General features: G+C 30.4%; 3 protein-coding genes and 1 long non-coding RNA gene across 6 annotated transcripts; 1 reads left to right on the top strand and 3 right to left on the bottom strand.

Moving 5' to 3' along the window:
- Positions 1 to 776: 776 nt before the first annotated feature.
- LOC149093904 (uncharacterized) lies at positions 777 to 1,588 on the top strand. Its single transcript, XR_016198873.1, has 2 exons — positions 777 to 1,327; positions 1,400 to 1,588. It is a non-coding gene; the product is annotated as an uncharacterized LOC149093904 (long non-coding RNA).
- A 258-nt stretch (positions 1,589 to 1,846) lies between these two features.
- On the bottom strand, positions 1,847 to 2,301 carry LOC149093903 (small integral membrane protein 12-A). The gene has a single exon (XM_089267822.1). It carries the CDS (start codon positions 2,222 to 2,224, stop codon positions 1,949 to 1,951), a length of 276 nt encoding a protein of 91 aa, XP_089123948.1. The 5' UTR covers positions 2,225 to 2,301; the 3' UTR covers positions 1,847 to 1,948.
- wbl (endoplasmic reticulum protein 29-like protein wbl) lies at positions 1,847 to 4,667 on the bottom strand. The gene is made up of 3 exons (XM_015931333.3): positions 4,336 to 4,667; positions 3,807 to 4,105; positions 1,847 to 3,431 (listed from the first exon to the last, which is right to left on the bottom strand). Exons 1-3 carry the CDS (start codon positions 4,456 to 4,458, stop codon positions 3,068 to 3,070), a joined length of 786 nt encoding a protein of 261 aa, XP_015786819.1. The 5' UTR covers positions 4,459 to 4,667; the 3' UTR covers positions 1,847 to 3,067.
- Positions 4,668 to 7,375: 2,708 nt separating this feature from the next.
- Positions 7,376 to 18,207, bottom strand: LOC107371122 (uncharacterized). 3 transcript variants are annotated; one of them, XM_089267816.1, is made up of 14 exons: positions 18,035 to 18,207; positions 16,001 to 16,268; positions 14,704 to 15,075; positions 13,614 to 13,808; positions 13,422 to 13,537; positions 10,646 to 10,763; positions 10,183 to 10,402; positions 9,841 to 9,989; positions 9,598 to 9,762; positions 8,832 to 8,923; positions 8,610 to 8,718; positions 8,041 to 8,289; positions 7,650 to 7,956; positions 7,376 to 7,567 (listed from the first exon to the last, which is right to left on the bottom strand). In XM_089267816.1, the coding sequence occupies exons 2-13, from the start codon at positions 16,059 to 16,061 to the stop codon at positions 7,850 to 7,852; spliced, it is 1,953 nt and encodes a 650-aa protein (XP_089123942.1). In that variant the 5' UTR covers positions 16,062 to 16,268; positions 18,035 to 18,207; the 3' UTR covers positions 7,376 to 7,567; positions 7,650 to 7,849. The 3 variants fall into 3 exon arrangements, with proteins under 3 accessions (XP_089123942.1, XP_089123943.1, XP_089123944.1); XM_089267817.1 differs by having other exon boundaries at positions 16,001 to 16,021; positions 18,035 to 18,160; XM_089267818.1 differs by lacking the exon at positions 16,001 to 16,268 and having other exon boundaries at positions 18,035 to 18,171.
- Between the last annotated feature and the right edge of the window lie 33 nt (positions 18,208 to 18,240).

The following is an 18,240-nucleotide window of genomic DNA, read 5'->3' as shown; positions in this document are numbered from 1 at the left end:
TTATATAATAATACTGATTGACAAAGTTGATCACAAATCACACTTCATTGATAAATATTTTATAATATTGCATTATATTATAACACATTTTCAACACTGTAATTAACATTTAATTATGATGATAAAAATGAAATTACAATGAAAAAAATATAAAATGTTTAGACTGAAATGTAAGACATGGCTTTCAATTTATAAGTCTCGATTTTCATTCTTAGTTTAATTTTTCCATAGTTCTAATTCAAAGGAATTAATCAAGATAAATGTATAATTTTCATTAGCTTCAGGGTTATTCAACTTCCACTCAAAAACGGACCAATATTATAATTCTTGAAGAGTTAACATGATTTCATTCCGCTTCCTTCATGTAAAGACGTAGAATCAAAGGCTAATTGAATTAATAACAAGCATTAAAATAATTAATCTTGCTTTTGTGGTTAAATTATAAGCTTTTAATTGTTACAAAATGACTGGTTATTTCAATTCAATTATACAATCTTGTATTCGGTGGTTAAAATTAAGATACAGTAAACTTTCACCCTTTTAACTTGATCGTAATAATAAGTTGGTTTTTATGGTTGAAAGATTTTTGTTAATTGTAAATATTACTGGTTAGCCTTACCAAACTATTATATGATTAGGGTCGTTAATTGAAGTGACATTTCACGAATCAACCATCAACAAACTTGTTGCTAAAATAATATTTTAATGGCAAATTTATGATCATGTCTATCATTTTTTATCACTTATAGCTTCACTCAATGGATTAGTAAAAGTGTTGTCGCTTTGCTAATCACTGGTTAAACAATTGGTTCTCAATGTATCCCATTAAACGGTTAATAAAAGCTTGAAAATGAAATCTTCTTATCATTGTGTTGAATGTTGCATGTTAATCCGAGGAAATCTAATTGATCCATTGAAATTACAGGAAACATGAAGTTAATTACTTTTATGATTTACCGAAAAACGAGTTCTTGTTGGCGCTATCATCAAAAATAGCCAAACGATGGTGGCAATAAATTGATCGACTTTATCCCTTGCCTTTCTCAGTTGCAGTTAAGCTTTAGACGTTTAAACTTAAATTGTGTTCGCACCATTTCAATTTCGTTGGATAACTCACATTTTGGATTAAATTTTCAATTGTCATGCAATTGAAAATGGCTAACAAATTTACTTTTAAATTTACTTTATTTCTCCTTTGTTTCTTCTTATTATACACAGTTACAATTGCCTTCGGTAATAAAAAGTATAAACAAGCCATATTGTTGGGATTATTACTTGGAAGTCAAAACCGCAATCAACAGCCAGTTTACATGCCAGTCCCAATTTAGTAAGTAAATTTATTTTATTCATTAGCTGAAAATTGAAATTAATTCAATCTTTTCTCCTTTTTTTATCATAGTGTTTAATCGTATGTGACAATGGATGTTTCGTGGCGACTTAAGACTGTTAAAGTACAAATGATCTTACAATGAAAGACGTGAAAATGATGAGATTAATATCAAACGGATTATTGTTATGTCATCAAAATTTACTTTGTGATTAATTTTTGCTTCATTTATACCAACCAATAAAATACTGGTTAATGTGATTTGATCGGAGTTTTTATTCATTTACTTATGTACATTTTTTAGTGTTTAATTACAAAATGTTTAAGGCAATTCAGTTATTCTTAAACCACATTATTCTTATGTCATATCATATCCAAGTTTCATCATGCAATCAGTGAAATTGTTGTCCAGGTAAACATGTTTCTCAACATATTAAGGAAGGCAATGAAACCATAAGTAATCCTAAATAGTGATAACAGCTATAAAATTGATTAATCTTGTGTGTAGAACTTAGAGTATAACTAGAAAAATTAAGTTTATTGTTATCAAATGATCGTTTACATGAATCCATGGTTGAATCTCTGTTTGTAAGGTCTGTAAAGTAGACTAGAAAACTAAGGTTATTGCTGTTGTAAAGAAGGAGATAGTTGACGGTTGATAACAGCTTCGGGTTCATATTTATTTGACTTTAACGGCTTGACATTCACTGGATCTTGCTGATCAAGTTCACTGATTAGTCTTTCAATTCTATTTTTTTCAACACTTTGAGTAGACGGCGTATTGCTTTTCCACAGATAACCTTCTAAATTATAACCAATTGCACCAATTACCAAGGCTGCAGGAAAGGTCACATAAGGAAGATAATTTCTAGAAGCAGCGATGATGAGTTGAATCATTTTTGATGGTTGTTAAAATTGAAAATTACACAAAAATTAGAGTATTGAGATTGATTGAACAACAGTAAAGTTATTCAATTTGTAAACAACGAAACATGCAGCCAGCTGACCAGAAGCAGCCAAAGTGACATCTAGAGGTGTAAAAGAAAATTAATCTTGCGACCACAAAATCTCAAATAACAATTATATTTTTATTAATAAAGAAATTGATTGCAAACGGTTGATATCAATTACGTTGTTTATTTTTCTGTTTAAAGAAGATTCCATTTTGGTTACAATCTACTATTACATTGTAGTTAGAAAAATTTGAAATTATAAATTACAACTTGTTCGATTGGAATGGTAAATATTCAATTGGAATAGACAATAATCAAAAGTGTCATGGAATGCAGAATATGCATAATTATGTAGTTACAATTAGTAGAAAAATGTCATTGTAGTTTTTTGGCAGTAAGGAAAATAAATAGACCTGTTTACAATTGATTAATATTCGATAATTCACCAATAGCCTACATGATCATTGAAGTTTGTCATTTGTTAGTTGGAAAATTGAAGACAAAAGATGAGACTGAAAAAAAGTTGACTTTAAATTATATTATTGCTATTATCAAGACAATAATGGTAAAATTATTGATCTAAATATGGTTTTGAAGTGACTTAGGATTGACAGAGGTAATTGTTCAAAGTGAATAAGGGAATCACTCATTATAAACTGTCCATGGGAAGATTAAGTTTATCAAAGAGAAAAACTTATTCAAATTTAAATGGCAACTGTTAGAGAAATGGAATGATGTTCAATCTGACAATTCGAGCGAATTTGAATTGTGAGCGAGGAAAAGTTCTCTAAAGATCTTCTTTGGCGGCGGATTTTTCATCAGAAGCAATGAAACTTGCAAGGATATTAAGTCTTGCTTGCATCTCTTCTTTTTTGGTCTTAGAAATTTTGCCGTCCATAATATTTTTAACGCGTACTTTTTCACTCTCAATGAATTTAGATCCACGTTCAATGACTTTTTGCATAAGCTTGATGTAAATGTCAGCCGATTTCTTATCATCTTCCTTGGTTAGTTTAGTAGCTTGAGACTGTGCTTTCTCCAGAAGCTTAGCTTGTTGGTCTTTACTAATTTCCGAATTCATAAATTCACTGGCAATATTATCAAAATCGCCGAGGCACTTGTCAAGAATCATTCGAATACCAGTGTGTTTTCTGTGCAAAAAAATGGAATAAACAAATAAATTAATAACAGTTTATGCTGAATTCATAAAATGTATGAGGTTTGCATGAGGTTGTCAAATCAGCTTTTGATTATGGGCAATGATAGACAACGACAATGAGTAATCAATAGATCTTTGTTCACAATAGATAGGAAAAAGTAGATAGACTTCCCTACACCTAGACTATTGTAATATCAATTGATTAATTATCTGAATAGAAAACGAGGTTTGATACCAGCATAAGAGAAATTTCTCGATTATTCCAAATCTACAGTTCAAGTTATTCATAATGAAAAGACACGTTGACTTAATGACAGTGTAATCCAGGGATGGTTCTAGTTGCTGAAGGTTGATAAATTTTGCTTACCTGATAAAGTTTTTCAAATTGTCAGCCTTAAAATCTTCAGAAGCTGGGAAATCGATGGGTTTATCAAGATTACTGGAAATAAACAACTTGACAACAGGAAAGTCATCTTTTTTGACACCATATTTATCTGCTAAATCTTGATTTTCATTTTCTCCATAATCTTGAACACCGACTTCAGCTACCAAAATATCGTCATTATTTTTCAGAGAATTGGCTAAAACTCCAAATTCATCATGTTTTTCTCCATAAGGATATTGAATATCGAATTTGACAACGGCAGCTTTAAATTTTCCAACAACCTGTATACAAGATACAAAATGATGCATGAATTATTAAAATAACCTAGTGATTGAAACTGTGCCCAGTAAATAATTCTAACTATTAGAGAGTAGCAGTTGTGATGACGTGTCATAAGACATGAGTTTAATTACAATAGTCGTTGAAATAAGAAAACAGTGGTTACTAAAGCTAACCGGTAGTGATTTTCGATCGGATTTGAAGCAAACAAAGCAATTAATAACTGACTTACCTTATCAAATGTTAAAGAATCAAGAGGAACACTTCCTTTCAGAGCAATGGAAGAAGAAAAATTAATCAAAATAATTGCTAAGAACAAATATTGAGGTAAGTTTTTACAGTTTGAATTTTTCATTTTGTGATCTTAATAATTTGTAAATGAAAACTTGAGGATTACAGGCAGTAGAATGAACAGTAATTTTACAGTTGTCTTACAAAAATGAAAACTTGCAAACCAGATATTAATTAGAAAGCAAAATTAGAACTAAATGTCGGGTTAATTATCAAAACAACACAATCAATGAATTGTAAATCAAAATTAACTTAAGGTTATAAACTCCTCACTCTGCCAGCTGAGTCGGTTTAGTAAGGAGGAGGAGTCTCCTATGATAATCAGCTGAACGACATCTGCAGTTCCAGAAGTTAATTGATCTTTAATGCAACTTGTTCAGATTGATTACACAATAATTTAATCTGAAACTTTCATCTGTTTAACATGAGATTATCTTTAAATAAGAATATCTTGACCAAAAATTGACTAATTTAATGTCTTCATATAATAACAACCCATTGATTGTGCCACTGGACGTTCGGATGAATATTAATCTTTGAGCTCGAAATAAAGTAAGAAATAGAGTTGTGTTGGATTAATCGTAACAATTTGTTATTCAATGCTGTTTATGGACAATTAAATCCCTTGCAAATTAGAGCAGGTAAAACCAGAGTGGAAATTACGGCGATACTCCAGAATTTAAATGAAATCGAGTAAATCAAGTTGCGTGAGAGTGAATAGTTACAATAACAGTGAGAGGTAAATAATAATGACAAATAAATAACAACAAAGGAAACATCTTACATGACATTGGGCCTAAGAACTGACCAAGAAAAGATCAAGTCACGAGTCCAAGGAAACAGCAGTGAAATAACATTGATTGTGTTTGGGTAATCATGAGCACGTTACAATAAAAGATCAGCTATTTACATGCATATGAGTTGAAATAGCTGAGAATGAAAATAAAAATGAAATCATATCAGTTTCATCAATGACCATCATTATCAATGTTATTAAAGTTGATTAGCATTGTTTTGCTGGCTTTGAACTTCATTGAGGCAAGGTGAAGGTTGCGAGAGGTAACAATATTTATACGGAATCCAACAACCAAATTTACCATGAATAACCATAATCACATATGCACCATGTTTCAAAATATTTCCGGTTCAATAAAGGTTAACAAATTAAAAAATTCATGAGCACGTCAGGAGAAGGTGAACAACAAAGATGATGAAGAGGAATTTAAAAATGAACCGAAACAAAAGTTTTTGACACATGAATAGAGCTGGCTTTAAGTCTCTGTAAAATATCTCATATTTTACTCGCAATTATATACATTTGGATGATTCTTTGTGATGATAAACGCTTCATATTTGAAGTAGTAATGTATTTTCAGGTTATTTAGTTTTTATTTCGTTATTTAACATCGATTAGTGAGGTGAGACAATAAATTCCTTCTAATTACCAGAAAAGGCAATCCTAATAAATAAAAATTCTACATAATTTATCAACCAAAATAAACAATTACGAAGCAGTTGTCTGAAAACACTTCATGTTTCAAATCATAGTTGAAATCATTGGGATTAACAAATTGTAAGTCGAAATCCCTCCAATGCTTGATGTTGAGTATTTGTAACAACGATTTGTATGTTTGTTCAATTCATTTATTAAGAAATCACCATCAAAATATATAATCTGGATAGTCATTTCTCACCTTTTCAAAATTTTCGAAGTATCTAGTTTGATTGTATGTGCCAAGTTGAATCATTTCATGCCAAACTCATTTTCTTTGACTGTAAACGACAATTAACAATTGACAATTAAAAATAAAATAAATGGTAGCAAAACTAGTCAAGAGGTGACGCCACGTTAGCTTTAAAGAGTCTCATTGAATTTGCTTTAAAAAGTTAACGCAATTTTGCTCAAATTAATTAGTTTGTAAGTACAGGTATTTTGAGTTAACTGTAAGAAATAGCAATGCCGTTTCTTTAAGCCTGGGTTTATATGTAATAGATTTGTGTTGAGCTAATTGTTACAATCAGTCATTTAATTGATTGATGGACAATAAAATGACTTGCAAGTAACGCAGGTAAAACCAGATTAAAAATTACGGTCAAACTCTGGGTTATGTTTTGAAGATGCGGAGATGTTGAGATAATCACTGTTAGATAATTTGAATAACTTTGAACCAGTCTTTGATATAAGTAATAGAATGGGAAAAATGTTGAAAAACGCTATTTCCAGGCTATTTTATCATCTTGAAAACGTGCCTTTCATACTTGATTAGCTACATAATTGGCGACCAATTAAACATTTGGATAAAAATTTTAGAATAGACTTTGAATGTCTACAAAATTGAATCTAATATAAATTAACAGTATTTTTTTATTATTCACACTTCGATTAGTTATAACTGACAATAATTGCTATTATAAGTAGACGAAATGATATTAATAAGTAGAGTTAGCTGTTAAATTGTTATCTCTCGGTTGCTGCCAACAGAAAGCTGTTTGATGTGAATTGGACAGCTAAACAGCAGATAAGCCAAAAAACTGAAGGGAAAAAAGATATTCATTTTAGGATCGTCAACTGTTACCAACGATGCATATCTTCTGGAAGGTAAGCTCAAGTTTATGGTGGAAAAAACAACAACAAATCAACAAAGAGTGCAAGTTAAATCAAAAAATTGTTCACAACCATCAAAGCCAAAAATGAGGGAAAAAACAGGAGAAAAAAAAATTTCCTCTTCAGTCTCAACAGGCTTAATTGCTGTTTACCTTCTTGTTACCATTCATTATAATTGAGACAATTCTAATTAGTGGACAAACCTTGGAAGAGCGAGAGATTTAGATCGTGTTTTTGTTTGTTGTAAAGCAAGTGAAAAACGGATTTGACGGTTCAGAGATTAGGTCAACAGCCAACTATCAGATTCACTGGACAGTGTCCACCAGAACCAGGGTTCTTATGGTTGTAAGAAATAAACTTAACACTGAATGAATAAATTTGTTAAACAATATCTTTTTATTTAAATTCAATTTGGTTGACTAGGATAATTCACTGGTTAAGATAGTTGACTCGGGGTTTTTTTGGTGCGATAAAAAAATATGTAAAATAATTTGCCATTTAGTGTGGTTTTAGCCATTGTAGTTGATTCAAAAGACAATGGCAATCAGATATTTCATGGTTTTAGATTCTGAAATGGATAATAAAAAGATAAGGAAATTAACATCAGATAATTTCGGAAAAATAAGGCTTGAAGTTCTAGAAATACAAACCTTCATCTAACAAAGCTTGTACCAACAAATGACTAGTTGATTTAACGTTAGGTTTGTCATTTTTCATTGTATTTCTCGGTCGCTTTGGATGCTGAATGTTTAGTGACAGACAATCCAAAGATACGATTTGGCTTGAACAATCGCAAGAATAGGTAACAAGTTAATCACAGTTTAACAATAGTATATCGATTTAAAGTTGTCTATCTGACCAGACTACTGAGGAAGGCAAAGGCGATTGTTAATAAAATTATTGGACAAATGGACGATCCTGAACTTCTGTGCATTTTTGATTGTTTAAATGGTGTAACTGTAATGGGAGAAGAAATACAACAATTAATTGACAATGTTAATGTTAATGTTGAGTTTTATTGTGATTGTTAAGGTAACTTACTTGAAGCAGGTTTCCATATCTTTTTAGCTGGAGGATCAGATTGGTACCAATGAGGGTTGTTGTCATTGAATCCCAACATGGACTGAATTGGACGAGGAATATGATGAGGTAAAGGTTGAGCTATCGGTTTAGTCGAAACAGTTCTTAGTGCTGGTTGAAATGATGGCTGAGCTTTGTGCACTTGGTATATCCTATCAGTCCTTAAAGGCCAAGGAGCTTTTGTCGTTGTAATGATCCGTTGACAAGCCACTAATAATGAAAAGTAAAGATAATTGTTGAATACAATGAAGAAATTAAGATGAATTAATGGATAATCAAATGTGACTTTTATATTGATCAAGATCAATTGGCAGGATGATGAGTGATTATATGTTAACTGGTTAATGGGTCTTTGGGAACAAGTCATTTCTAGTTTAAAATTGGATTCATTTAAAATTTTCATTTACAATTGAAAATGATTAACATTGAATGAAGCTCATCATTTCCGCCATTTCATTGAACTTGAAATAAGTGAACCGTTCACTTGCAAATGGTTATTTTATTTGATTATCAATCTAATTAGTAATTACCTTGCTTTGTGATTTTCATTCCAACAGTTAATGGATGTTCAGCTCGAATACAATTTTCACCAGCTTCTCTGATGTAAGCAACTTCACCATTGCCCAAGATTTTACCAGCCTAAATGTGATCATAAATTGCAAGAGTTAATATTATGTTATTGTAAGAGTTTTATATTTCAATTGATTTCCAATCAACTAATAATTTAACAATAATCAGTTGATGATACTTACAAAGCATTGATATCCAGTTGCGTCTCTGCGTTGAGTGAATGTATAAAGGATTCCGTCTTCTTCCCAGTTCCCTAAACAACGATATTCACGCTCTGTAATTGATTAAAGATAATTGTTATTAAAAAGGTGATTTTCATTAAAACGAATCTACATGAAAAAGTTTGACCAAAATGGTTGAGTTGGTTTGTTGATTAAGGAACTGTGGTTAAAGTGAATTAATGCAAAAATTAATCAGATTTTAAATTCAACGAACCATTGAATACAATTAAAATGAACTCAACTCAACTCAGATTGATATCGCTATTTGATTGTGTCCTTAAATATAGTTAACTCAATTAACTTTTACAAATGAAAGACTCACAATGAGATTGGGTTTGGTCAGTTTCAATGAAATGTTGAAATGAAAAAGATGAGAATTATCATGAAAATTATGGTTAAGATGAAGATGATTACAATGATTATGATGATGTTGCTGATGATGGTTCTGATGATGGTGATGGTGATAAAAAGTGAATTAAAATCAAACGAAAAATAATGATCTAGATGAATATGAATGAATATAATAATAGCAATTCACAGTTAACTCTACAATTACACCAATTTGTGTGTCTTATTCAACCAACCAAACAATTTTGTCATTAATTTCAAATACTTTACAATTTATCATTCAATTAATAGAAACTTTATTCAAGAAAAAACTGAATAAAATGTTTCCTTTTTTTGGGTCAAAAAAGTTCAATTATTTTCTCATGAAAATAGTATTTACCTTCAAAAACATGAGATGCATTTTCACAACTGGAAACTGAATGATACATTATATCAGGATTATTACAATCAGATGATACTTTTGCACATAATCCAGTTACATTGGGAACGATTCCTGTATAATCACCGGTAATTGGACAAGGAGTTTGAATTGTAACGATTTTACCTGGAAAACAAGAAATTGTTCAAATTTAGAATCAAATTTAAAATGAAATCAATTTATTTCATTTCTTAATTAACTTACGTCCTTGGGTTATCCAATTGTTTGATGTAAAATGTTGATCATCACATAAATGAGCCAATAAATTAGGACTTGATTTGGCACCGAATTGAAACTCAAGTGTATTAGCTGATCGTCTTTTCATCCAAACACAAGTGTAAAATGATTCACCGCTATTTAAATGATTAATGGAAAGGTTTGTAAGTAAAACATTCAAATCAAAATGAAAATCAACAATTTCACATTTACTTTTACCATTTTTCTGGTTCATTCAAACCGAAAAAACAAATCATTTTTGGCAAATTGTTGGTAAACTGAAATGAAATTGTTGATCAATCAGCTGAAGCATTGGATTCATTGACTTACCATTGAGTTGAACTGTGAACAATGAATCTATCATTTGGTGTGTTTGATTGTCTCATTATACATTTTGATGTTAATGTCCTGTAGTTGTTGACCACATCTTTAAACTTGAATTGATTTCCATCGATTCGACTTCGATCCCATTTTCCTTGAGTCCAATCAGGAAATCGACATTTGATGCTCTCAGTAATTGGATATCGAGTCATTATTTTATCACCAATTGCTGTTGATTGACAATAAACAAGAGTTAAGTTAATTAGCTTTGATCAATTTACTCTTTCAATTATAAATGGCTTCAAGTCATTCAACTAACGTGTAAGTGTAAATGAATGAAATGCACCAATTCAAAGTCATGTTTAATTAACAGAACTTGAGATTGTTTAGCAAACTCTTGACAATTTACTAATTGACAAATAACTGACCATAAGTATCTCATAATTATTAATCAAATAAACAAATAACTTACTTGGAGTCAATGTTAATGTTTCATATCCAATCCTTGCATTAACGAGATTGGTTGAGCAAGTTGAATCAGCTGAGAGTGAGACATAAATTTGTCCGTTGGTTGAGTTTTCCCGAAACATCTAAAAATAAAACAAATGGTTTTATAATTAGTTAACAGTGTTAATTGTGAATTATTTTGTGCTTTAAAATATTTTTATTTGTCAAAGATCAAGATTTGATCTAAAGTGACTCTAATTAATTTATGGTTAATCAATCATTTATATCCAGTCTATAACAACAACGAAAAGGGAAAGCCTTTTGTGCTTTTGTGTCTCCTTATGAACAGCTTATTGTCATCATTCAATAAAACTTTCACTATCAGACTCAACCAGAATATATTGTATCATCAAAAAAGTTCAATTGTGAACAATCAAGACAACCAACCTTGTGATAATAATCAGTAAACTGTTGATGGACTAATATTGATCAACAAAGCAAGTTATGAGCATTTATTACTCACGAGGGAAGTACCCGAGGTCATCCGAATAAAAGTTAATATTTTTATCAGAAATCAATGAGGTTTTATGAGTGTTTAATTGTCTCTAAATCTCCCGGGTAGCAAATTAAAGATTAACGAGAAAAACAAAATCAGAATTCAATTTTTTACATGTAAAGTATGGTAAAGAGCAAGCAAAACAAAATGAGTGAAACAAAAAGGCTCATCGCAATAGGTTCATATTATTGCTTTCACATTGATCTATGCATAGCGATAGACAATAAATGGCGCTTTTCGGCCCTTCTGTCCATTTACTACTCAAAAGAAGACGAACTATATTGTTTGTTGCTAAGACGAATTCAATGACACACTAATTATTGAAATCGGTTCGGATGACCTCGGGTACCCCCCTTGTCAATAAAAGTATGGCAACGGGTTAAGGATCAATGCTGTTGTTACACCCATTGAAGTGTTATAACAAAATAAAGGATTCAAGTAAAGACAGTCAAGAAACAATTCAATCAATTGATGTTCAACAATTACAGCAACAATCACTGTTCAACTATCGATATTACAATATATAATATTATCAATGAAACCAAGAATCCATGAAGAAAAAGAAGGAATCTCTAACTTAAAGATGGACTGGCTGAAGCTTAAAAACCGGTGTTGGTCAACGTAATTGTATTTTAATAACAACAATAATCAATTCTAGAAGGCTTTTAAGCTGGTTAAATGGTTAAATCGATTGCTTTAATGGAAAGTTCATCTTGTGTATTATATATTAACAAATTCCTAGTTCCTATTGAACCGGAAAGTCTTGATCATCTTTCACTTTAAACTAAAAGATTATTTTGCCATTTCGTTTTCCCTGCATCAACTTATTCCTTTCAATTCAGTTTCTCATGTTGATCATTTTTTACGAGTTGGTTGGTTACAGTTGATGATGATTAAGGAATGGTAAAGAAACTGATTAACATTGAAAGGAAATTGGTTAAAATGAATTGGACCTTCAAACAGATTTCAAGTTGAACCATAAAGAGCCTTCAGCTATGAAAAAAGGCCAAAAATATTCAACAAAATCGGTATAAAATGGAAACAGGATTGGCCTATGAGAACCTCAAATTCATCGGGAATTGGCAATAATTTATGATTAACTTTAAAGATAGAAACGCCTTGATCAATAAACAATGTTGTTCCAGTTTAACCAACTTTTACTTGTGAACCAAACATTGATCAATATTGACTGTTAATGTGTACATAATTATTAACTAGTTGTAACAAGTAAGTAACAATTTGACAATTTACTAACAATTATTTTTAGTTAATTCAATGGGTAAATCAAGTTTAACCATTAATATAAGCTAATAATGCCTGTAATAATTAAACATGAAATTATGAATTAACCAGTGTATCAAACAAGAAAGCATATCAATAGCAATAAACAATAACAACTCAGATACTTTACAATGTAACAATGAATTTTCACCATGAAGATGCTGATGATGATGATGCTGATGGTTATTATGATGGGTAATCAGCCTTTTCTTGCTCAAGTGTAAAACCTTTCAATAATAATATAATGATAATGAATGAATGAATGATATTGTATAATAATGAAAAATCTCAGGGTGTTTCATGTTTGTACGCATTTAGAGTTAAAAAGCATATCGAAAATTGATATTACAGAAGGAAGGAAATAAGCATTTGAAAGATGATTTTTCTTCTTCTTTTGCTTTTCTTTTCTTCTTAATTCACCATTGCACTCTCACTTAATCATAATCATAATCATCCTGATCATTTACCAGTTTCATGATTGACAATCATCGTCATCATCATAATGAAAATTTAAAAATGAATTACAGTGAATTGAAAATGTATAAACAAGACTAACATTGTAAGAAGATATTCACAGTTGGATATTATTATTATTATTATTATTATTATTACATGTTTCAACGGAAATCCTAACATTTATAAACTAATAATTGACTATTTTTGTGCTTAAAACAACTCATTAATTGAATATCAAGTCAAGTCAAGGCCTAGTCTGAGTATTAATAATAATGCCAATGAAAGGCACTAACGATCCTTTAACCAATATCTCAGTCTAGAGTTGAGTTGAGTCTATGGTTGAGTCAATAGACTAACCCAAGTAAGGTTCACCCTCCAAGTACATATTAAATGAGACACTTCCTGTAAAGCACCTTTTGTCATCTTCAACCCATTTCCGTTTTTATATTTGAAACCAACGGATAAAGATGATGATTAGTATTAAAATAATGTCTTTTTGTGCACTTACTCCACATCGATATTTTGGTCTATTTCTTGGTTCCGATGAAAGGTCCATTAGAGCGATGAATCTGTCACTTCCTCCGTTAGTATTTTCCCAGTCACCCAAACATTGAAATTGTATTTCTGTTTAAAAACAATTAACATTTCATCAATAAGTTTCAATAATTAAATAATGAATATTTATTTCTTCTTTTCTTACCTTGATCAGGAATTGATTGGCATTTACGGAAACGAGCTGAAAGGACATTCCCTTTTGGACAATTGGATATATCGGATGGACTTGAAGTACATTGGTCTTCACCATTGTTTGTTGTATAAGTCAACTTATAACGACCATTAATCGGACAGAAAACCTTTTCAATTGTTTCAATATTTTCTACTGGAATATGTTTACCTGGTAAATGAAAAGTTGAATTAATATCATGATGATGAACATGATAATGATGATAATGAGTTTGATGATTATGATGAATATGAAAAGTATGAGGAGTAAGAAGGAGATGAAGATGAAGATGATGATGAAGTAAACATAATCAATGTATATTATAACGAGAAGAAACAGGTTATTTATGAAAGTTATTAGATGATAATGAAATGAATCAAGTAAGTTAGTTAATAGAAGCTCATTTCAATTTCAAAAGGTAAGTCTATTATTGTTGAAATCGTGATCTAAACAATCACAATATTAATTGCTTATCTTTTAATTTATTAATAGTTAATGAAACCTTATTTTTGTATTTAAAGGAATCCATATCAAGGTCAAGTCAACTGGATTAACAATCAATTAAAATTGTACATTTGGAGGAACAATCAAGATTCAAGATAATTACGAAGAGGAAGCAGAAAAAGGAATGAAAAAGTAGCCAAAACAAGTAGTGAAAAGGACTGAAAATAACTACAAGAAGGACCCAAAACTGGCCATTATATTCCTATGAATATTATGACAAAAAAATGTTGATCCTGTGAAGTTACCGGAAGCTATAAGGTTGCAAGGTGCTAACACTAACAATGTTTGGGAACAATGAATGTTAACAGGAAATAAGGTTTGTCAATGAGATGAACCCCACAAAATATGGACAGGTTTTTATGATGTGAGAAGAGGCTTCAATGTCTATTCATAAATATTATAATATAACAAGAAAAAAGTGACAACCGAAATGATAATAATCTCGACATGATCAGGGAGTGAAAACACAAGTATTTTTCCTTGTTTCTCGTATAATATACATTGAAGGATAAATTACTCAAAGAATTGCTATAAATATAAATTGTAATTGTAATTAACTTACGAAATAAGATTAATTCTAATGTTGATCTATTCTCTTTCAGAGTTTTATCGGTTGGACAAGTGGCCTTAGCAGCTTCAACATTAGTGTAACATCGAGCCAATCCTTCAGCATGTATTTGTAATATATTACCAGTTTTAAGTGATAAATGTAAACATCTCATACAATTTGTATCTGGTCCAGTTGAGTCAGTTAGGATAACATTGGTTCCATTGCGTTCATGACATGAACCCCATGGTGATATGGCATCAGCTTCAATGGTAATCTCCGAATATGTGACTTCATTTGAAGAAGATGATGATGAAGATGAAGCTTGGGTTTGCATCATAAAAGTACCTTGATACTCTATGGGAAAGTAACAGGTACAGTTGTAACCTGTGATGATAAGAAGAGGATAAAAAGTGGATGAGAAACAACATGTTAAGAAGAAGAAGAAAGAAAGAGAAGGTGAAAGAGAAGAAGATGAAGAATGTGAGGTGAATAAAGAAAGAGAAGAAGAGAAGGAAAGAAGATGATGATGATGATGATAAAATGAAGCACCAAAATCAACATCAACAACAAAAAAAAGAACAGGAAAAAAGTACAATCTTTGGTATTTTCTAGTTTACGCTCTTCTTTTGAGACTTTTTTTGGTGATAGACGGTGAGTTGTGAGAAAAGGTGAATAAGATGAGAAGGAGGAGAATTGAGAGAAGATTAGAAAGAGAAGAAGAAATGAAGAGAAAAAAAGAAAGAAGAGAAAGAGAGGAAAGGCAAGTGAAGGAAAAAAACAAGAAGCAAAAAATTCAAAGTATGAAGTGAATTGAAAAAAGTCCATTCATAGATGACAATATTGCAGGTTAATTCATAGAAACCGTATTTTGGGTTAACTCTTGAATAATGGATTCAAGTATTTTTTGTGTCTCAACGGCAAGGGATTCAATGATAAGGTAATTGATATCATTTTATTTAAATTGCACTTTTTTCAGTATAAAAAATATTTCAGTTGTTATTATATTTTGATAGTTTGAGCATTAATCTTGTTTCATTTATTAAACTGACTTTCAAATATCCATTTAGGATAACTGTTTATTAGTTAAAATAGTTATCATTTAATTGGAAATATTGAAGATTCTTTTCTCATCTTTTGATTAAACTTTTAATCCTAAAATAAGGTTAATTGCTCGATTGCAATTAAATCGTTAACCATAAATAAGTTGCCAATAAATGAAACAATTTCAACTTGAAATGTTGGAATGAAAAGAAACAAAGAACTGATTGAAAGGTGGATTTACTTGATTAATGATGATTAATAAACTTACCATTAATTGTTAACAACAAAACTAGAATTGTGTGCAATTTAGAAGCAATTAAATAATCCATTGTAATAATAATTTTCACAAAAATCCACAATTTGATTGAACACAATGAAAGCAAAAAGATAATCCAAAAAATTAGAGTTTAAATGATAATGAAAAAGATATCGACTATTGGAAGACAATTAATTGTGACAAACCAATCAATTTAATCATTGATTGTGTTGACCATTAATTGGATATTGAATTATCCATTAAAAGATGAAAAAAGTTACTTAAAGTAAAAAAGAAACAAAAATTAGACATTTTTTCATGTTATTACAAAAGTTGAGTTTAGTTGAAGTTTGAATGTTAGTAAAGCACTTTGAGTTATAAAACAAGTTACGTTAAGGTTAAGTTATTTGGAACTGAGAACGACTTTAGACTTGGATTGACGCTCTTTAAGCTCACTCATAATGTGCGCAACTCACTCATGATGATAAGAAAGAGAAGAAGAAAGAGAAGAAGAATGAGAAAGAAAGGGAAGAAAGACAGAAATGATGATGATGATGATAAAGCCTCACCTTACTGTCAAACTTGTTTTCATTCATACTTTTCTTTCTTTCTTTTCGTTCTTTCTCTTCTTTCTTCAACTTACAAACCATTCGCCACCGATGGCCCAAACACCGTCCAAAGATCCTCATCATCATTCTCATCATCTCTCTCTTTCCCTCTCTCCTCTCTTCCATTATCTTCATTCCTCTCTCTTTCCCATTCCTTTTCAATATCATCTTCTTACTTATTTTGTTTCGCTTCGACTATTTTGTGTTTCTTTTCACTGACATCAACTAACATTATCATTATTATTTCCTCTGATTCAACTTAATTGCTCGTTTTTCAGTTCAATTAATGAACAATTTAAATTGCTATAAACTTCAACAATTTCATTTATTATTTGATGAATTTGATTTTATTAATTAAAGTCTATGGGAGTTTATTTTACTTGATAATTTGCAATCAGAAACAATCAAAGCTGATAGAGTCTTTGAACCATTAATCTTCATGTTGAATCTGCATTAAGTTGTCTCATTGACTTGCAAATACATCATCATTAGTTAATCAATGGTTAATCTCGTTGTCAAAAACAAAATCATCTGTAAAGAGTTGACCAAATGCTTGTGATTGATTAAATATTCAAAGAGTCAAACTGTTTCCACTCAAAATTGGGTTAAACACGATTGACATTTTCTGACCTTCAACCGTTCACCTTAAACTGATGTCGACCAAAACCAGAAAAAAATAACCCAAAAAATAGTCCAGATGTGAACACTTATATTAATAACTTTTCATTATTTATGTTAACTCATAAAGTAAATGGCACGAGACTCAAAATATAACACAGATATTTGCATCTATTTATAAATACAACTTTAAAGGCTTATTGGGTTAAACCTCGAGGGTTCAACTTGAACGGAACCAACTTCCGTCAAGATTAACCGACAATGTTCATGGATTGAAGTCTCAAAATATCACCCACAATAGATAGGAATGATAATTACAACTATTATAACTGTTAAGGATAGTTAATTGTAATGGTTATTATAATGTCTGCTCTCTTTTACAAATCAACTGTAAACTGTCCAGTTATAGCATTGGAATGATGATTAAAAAAGGCAAGAGAGTAACAATTGACGGATATTATCATCACCATCATCATCACCAACACTAGCACCATTGTAATTATCATTATCATCAACATTGTCATTATCCTCCATCAATGGGTTAAAATGTTGACCAAAAAATATACTTTCTGATGTTTAATAACAAAAAAACATTGCATAAAGTAACCCTCAGGCCTGGTCAAATGATGATAATCATTTTAATGATGTTTAAGTCCACTGATGATGGTATTGCAGCACATATTTATACTGATTATTATCATGTAAATGTTGATGTTATTTAAGATACAAAAAAGAAACAAGTTGAAATTGAAATAATCAACAGTAGACAACATCAACAAAAGCTAATAAAGCAAGCAGCTTCAATGTAACAGTTTTTTACCGTCAATAAACACAAACAAATGGTTATACAACAAATTGATTTCAAGTTGCTGTTTCCACCTTCAATTAATTTCGTTTACATTGTCACATTTATATTGATGGTTATCATTACTTTGATACTTCTAATGAACAAATAATTAACAAATAAAAAATTGAAAATAATTGACTAACATTAAAAAGTGTGATGAATAAATAGCCGAGTTTAAT

The sequence above is a fragment of the Tetranychus urticae genome, chromosome 2, assembly GCF_039701765.1.
Source record: "Tetranychus urticae isolate SD_2017Ah chromosome 2, NJAU_TeUrti_SD_1.0, whole genome shotgun sequence".
Lineage (NCBI taxonomy): Eukaryota > Metazoa > Arthropoda > Arachnida > Trombidiformes > Tetranychidae > Tetranychus > Tetranychus urticae.
This window is presented reverse-complemented; position numbering and strand designations above follow the sequence as displayed.

What these genes read in the sequence shown, in the direction of transcription:
- wbl (XM_015931333.3), bottom strand. Translation starts at nt 4,458, where the DNA reads ATGAAAAATTCAAACTGTAAAAACTTACCTCAATATTTGTTCTTAGCA. An exon ending in ATTCTTTAACATTTGATAAG is followed by an intron (nt 4,106 to 4,335) that starts GTAAGTCAGTTA and finishes TCTTGTATACAG; the next exon opens with GTTGTTGGAAAATTTAAAGC. An exon ending in AATTTGAAAAACTTTATCAG is followed by an intron (nt 3,432 to 3,806) that starts GTAAGCAAAATT and finishes TTTTTTGCACAG; the next exon opens with AAAACACACTGGTATTCGAA.
- LOC107371122 (XM_089267816.1), bottom strand. Translation starts at nt 16,061, where the DNA reads ATGGATTATTTAATTGCTTCTAAATTGCACACAATTCTAGTTTTGTTG. An exon ending in CAACTGGATATCAATGCTTT is followed by an intron (nt 8,719 to 8,831) that starts GTAAGTATCATC and finishes GATCACATTTAG; the next exon opens with GCTGGTAAAATCTTGGGCAA. An exon ending in AATGAAAATCACAAAGCAAG is followed by an intron (nt 8,290 to 8,609) that starts GTAATTACTAAT and finishes TTTCATTATTAG; the next exon opens with TGGCTTGTCAACGGATCATT.
- LOC149093903 (XM_089267822.1), bottom strand. Translation starts at nt 2,224, where the DNA reads ATGATTCAACTCATCATCGCTGCTTCTAGAAATTATCTTCCTTATGTG.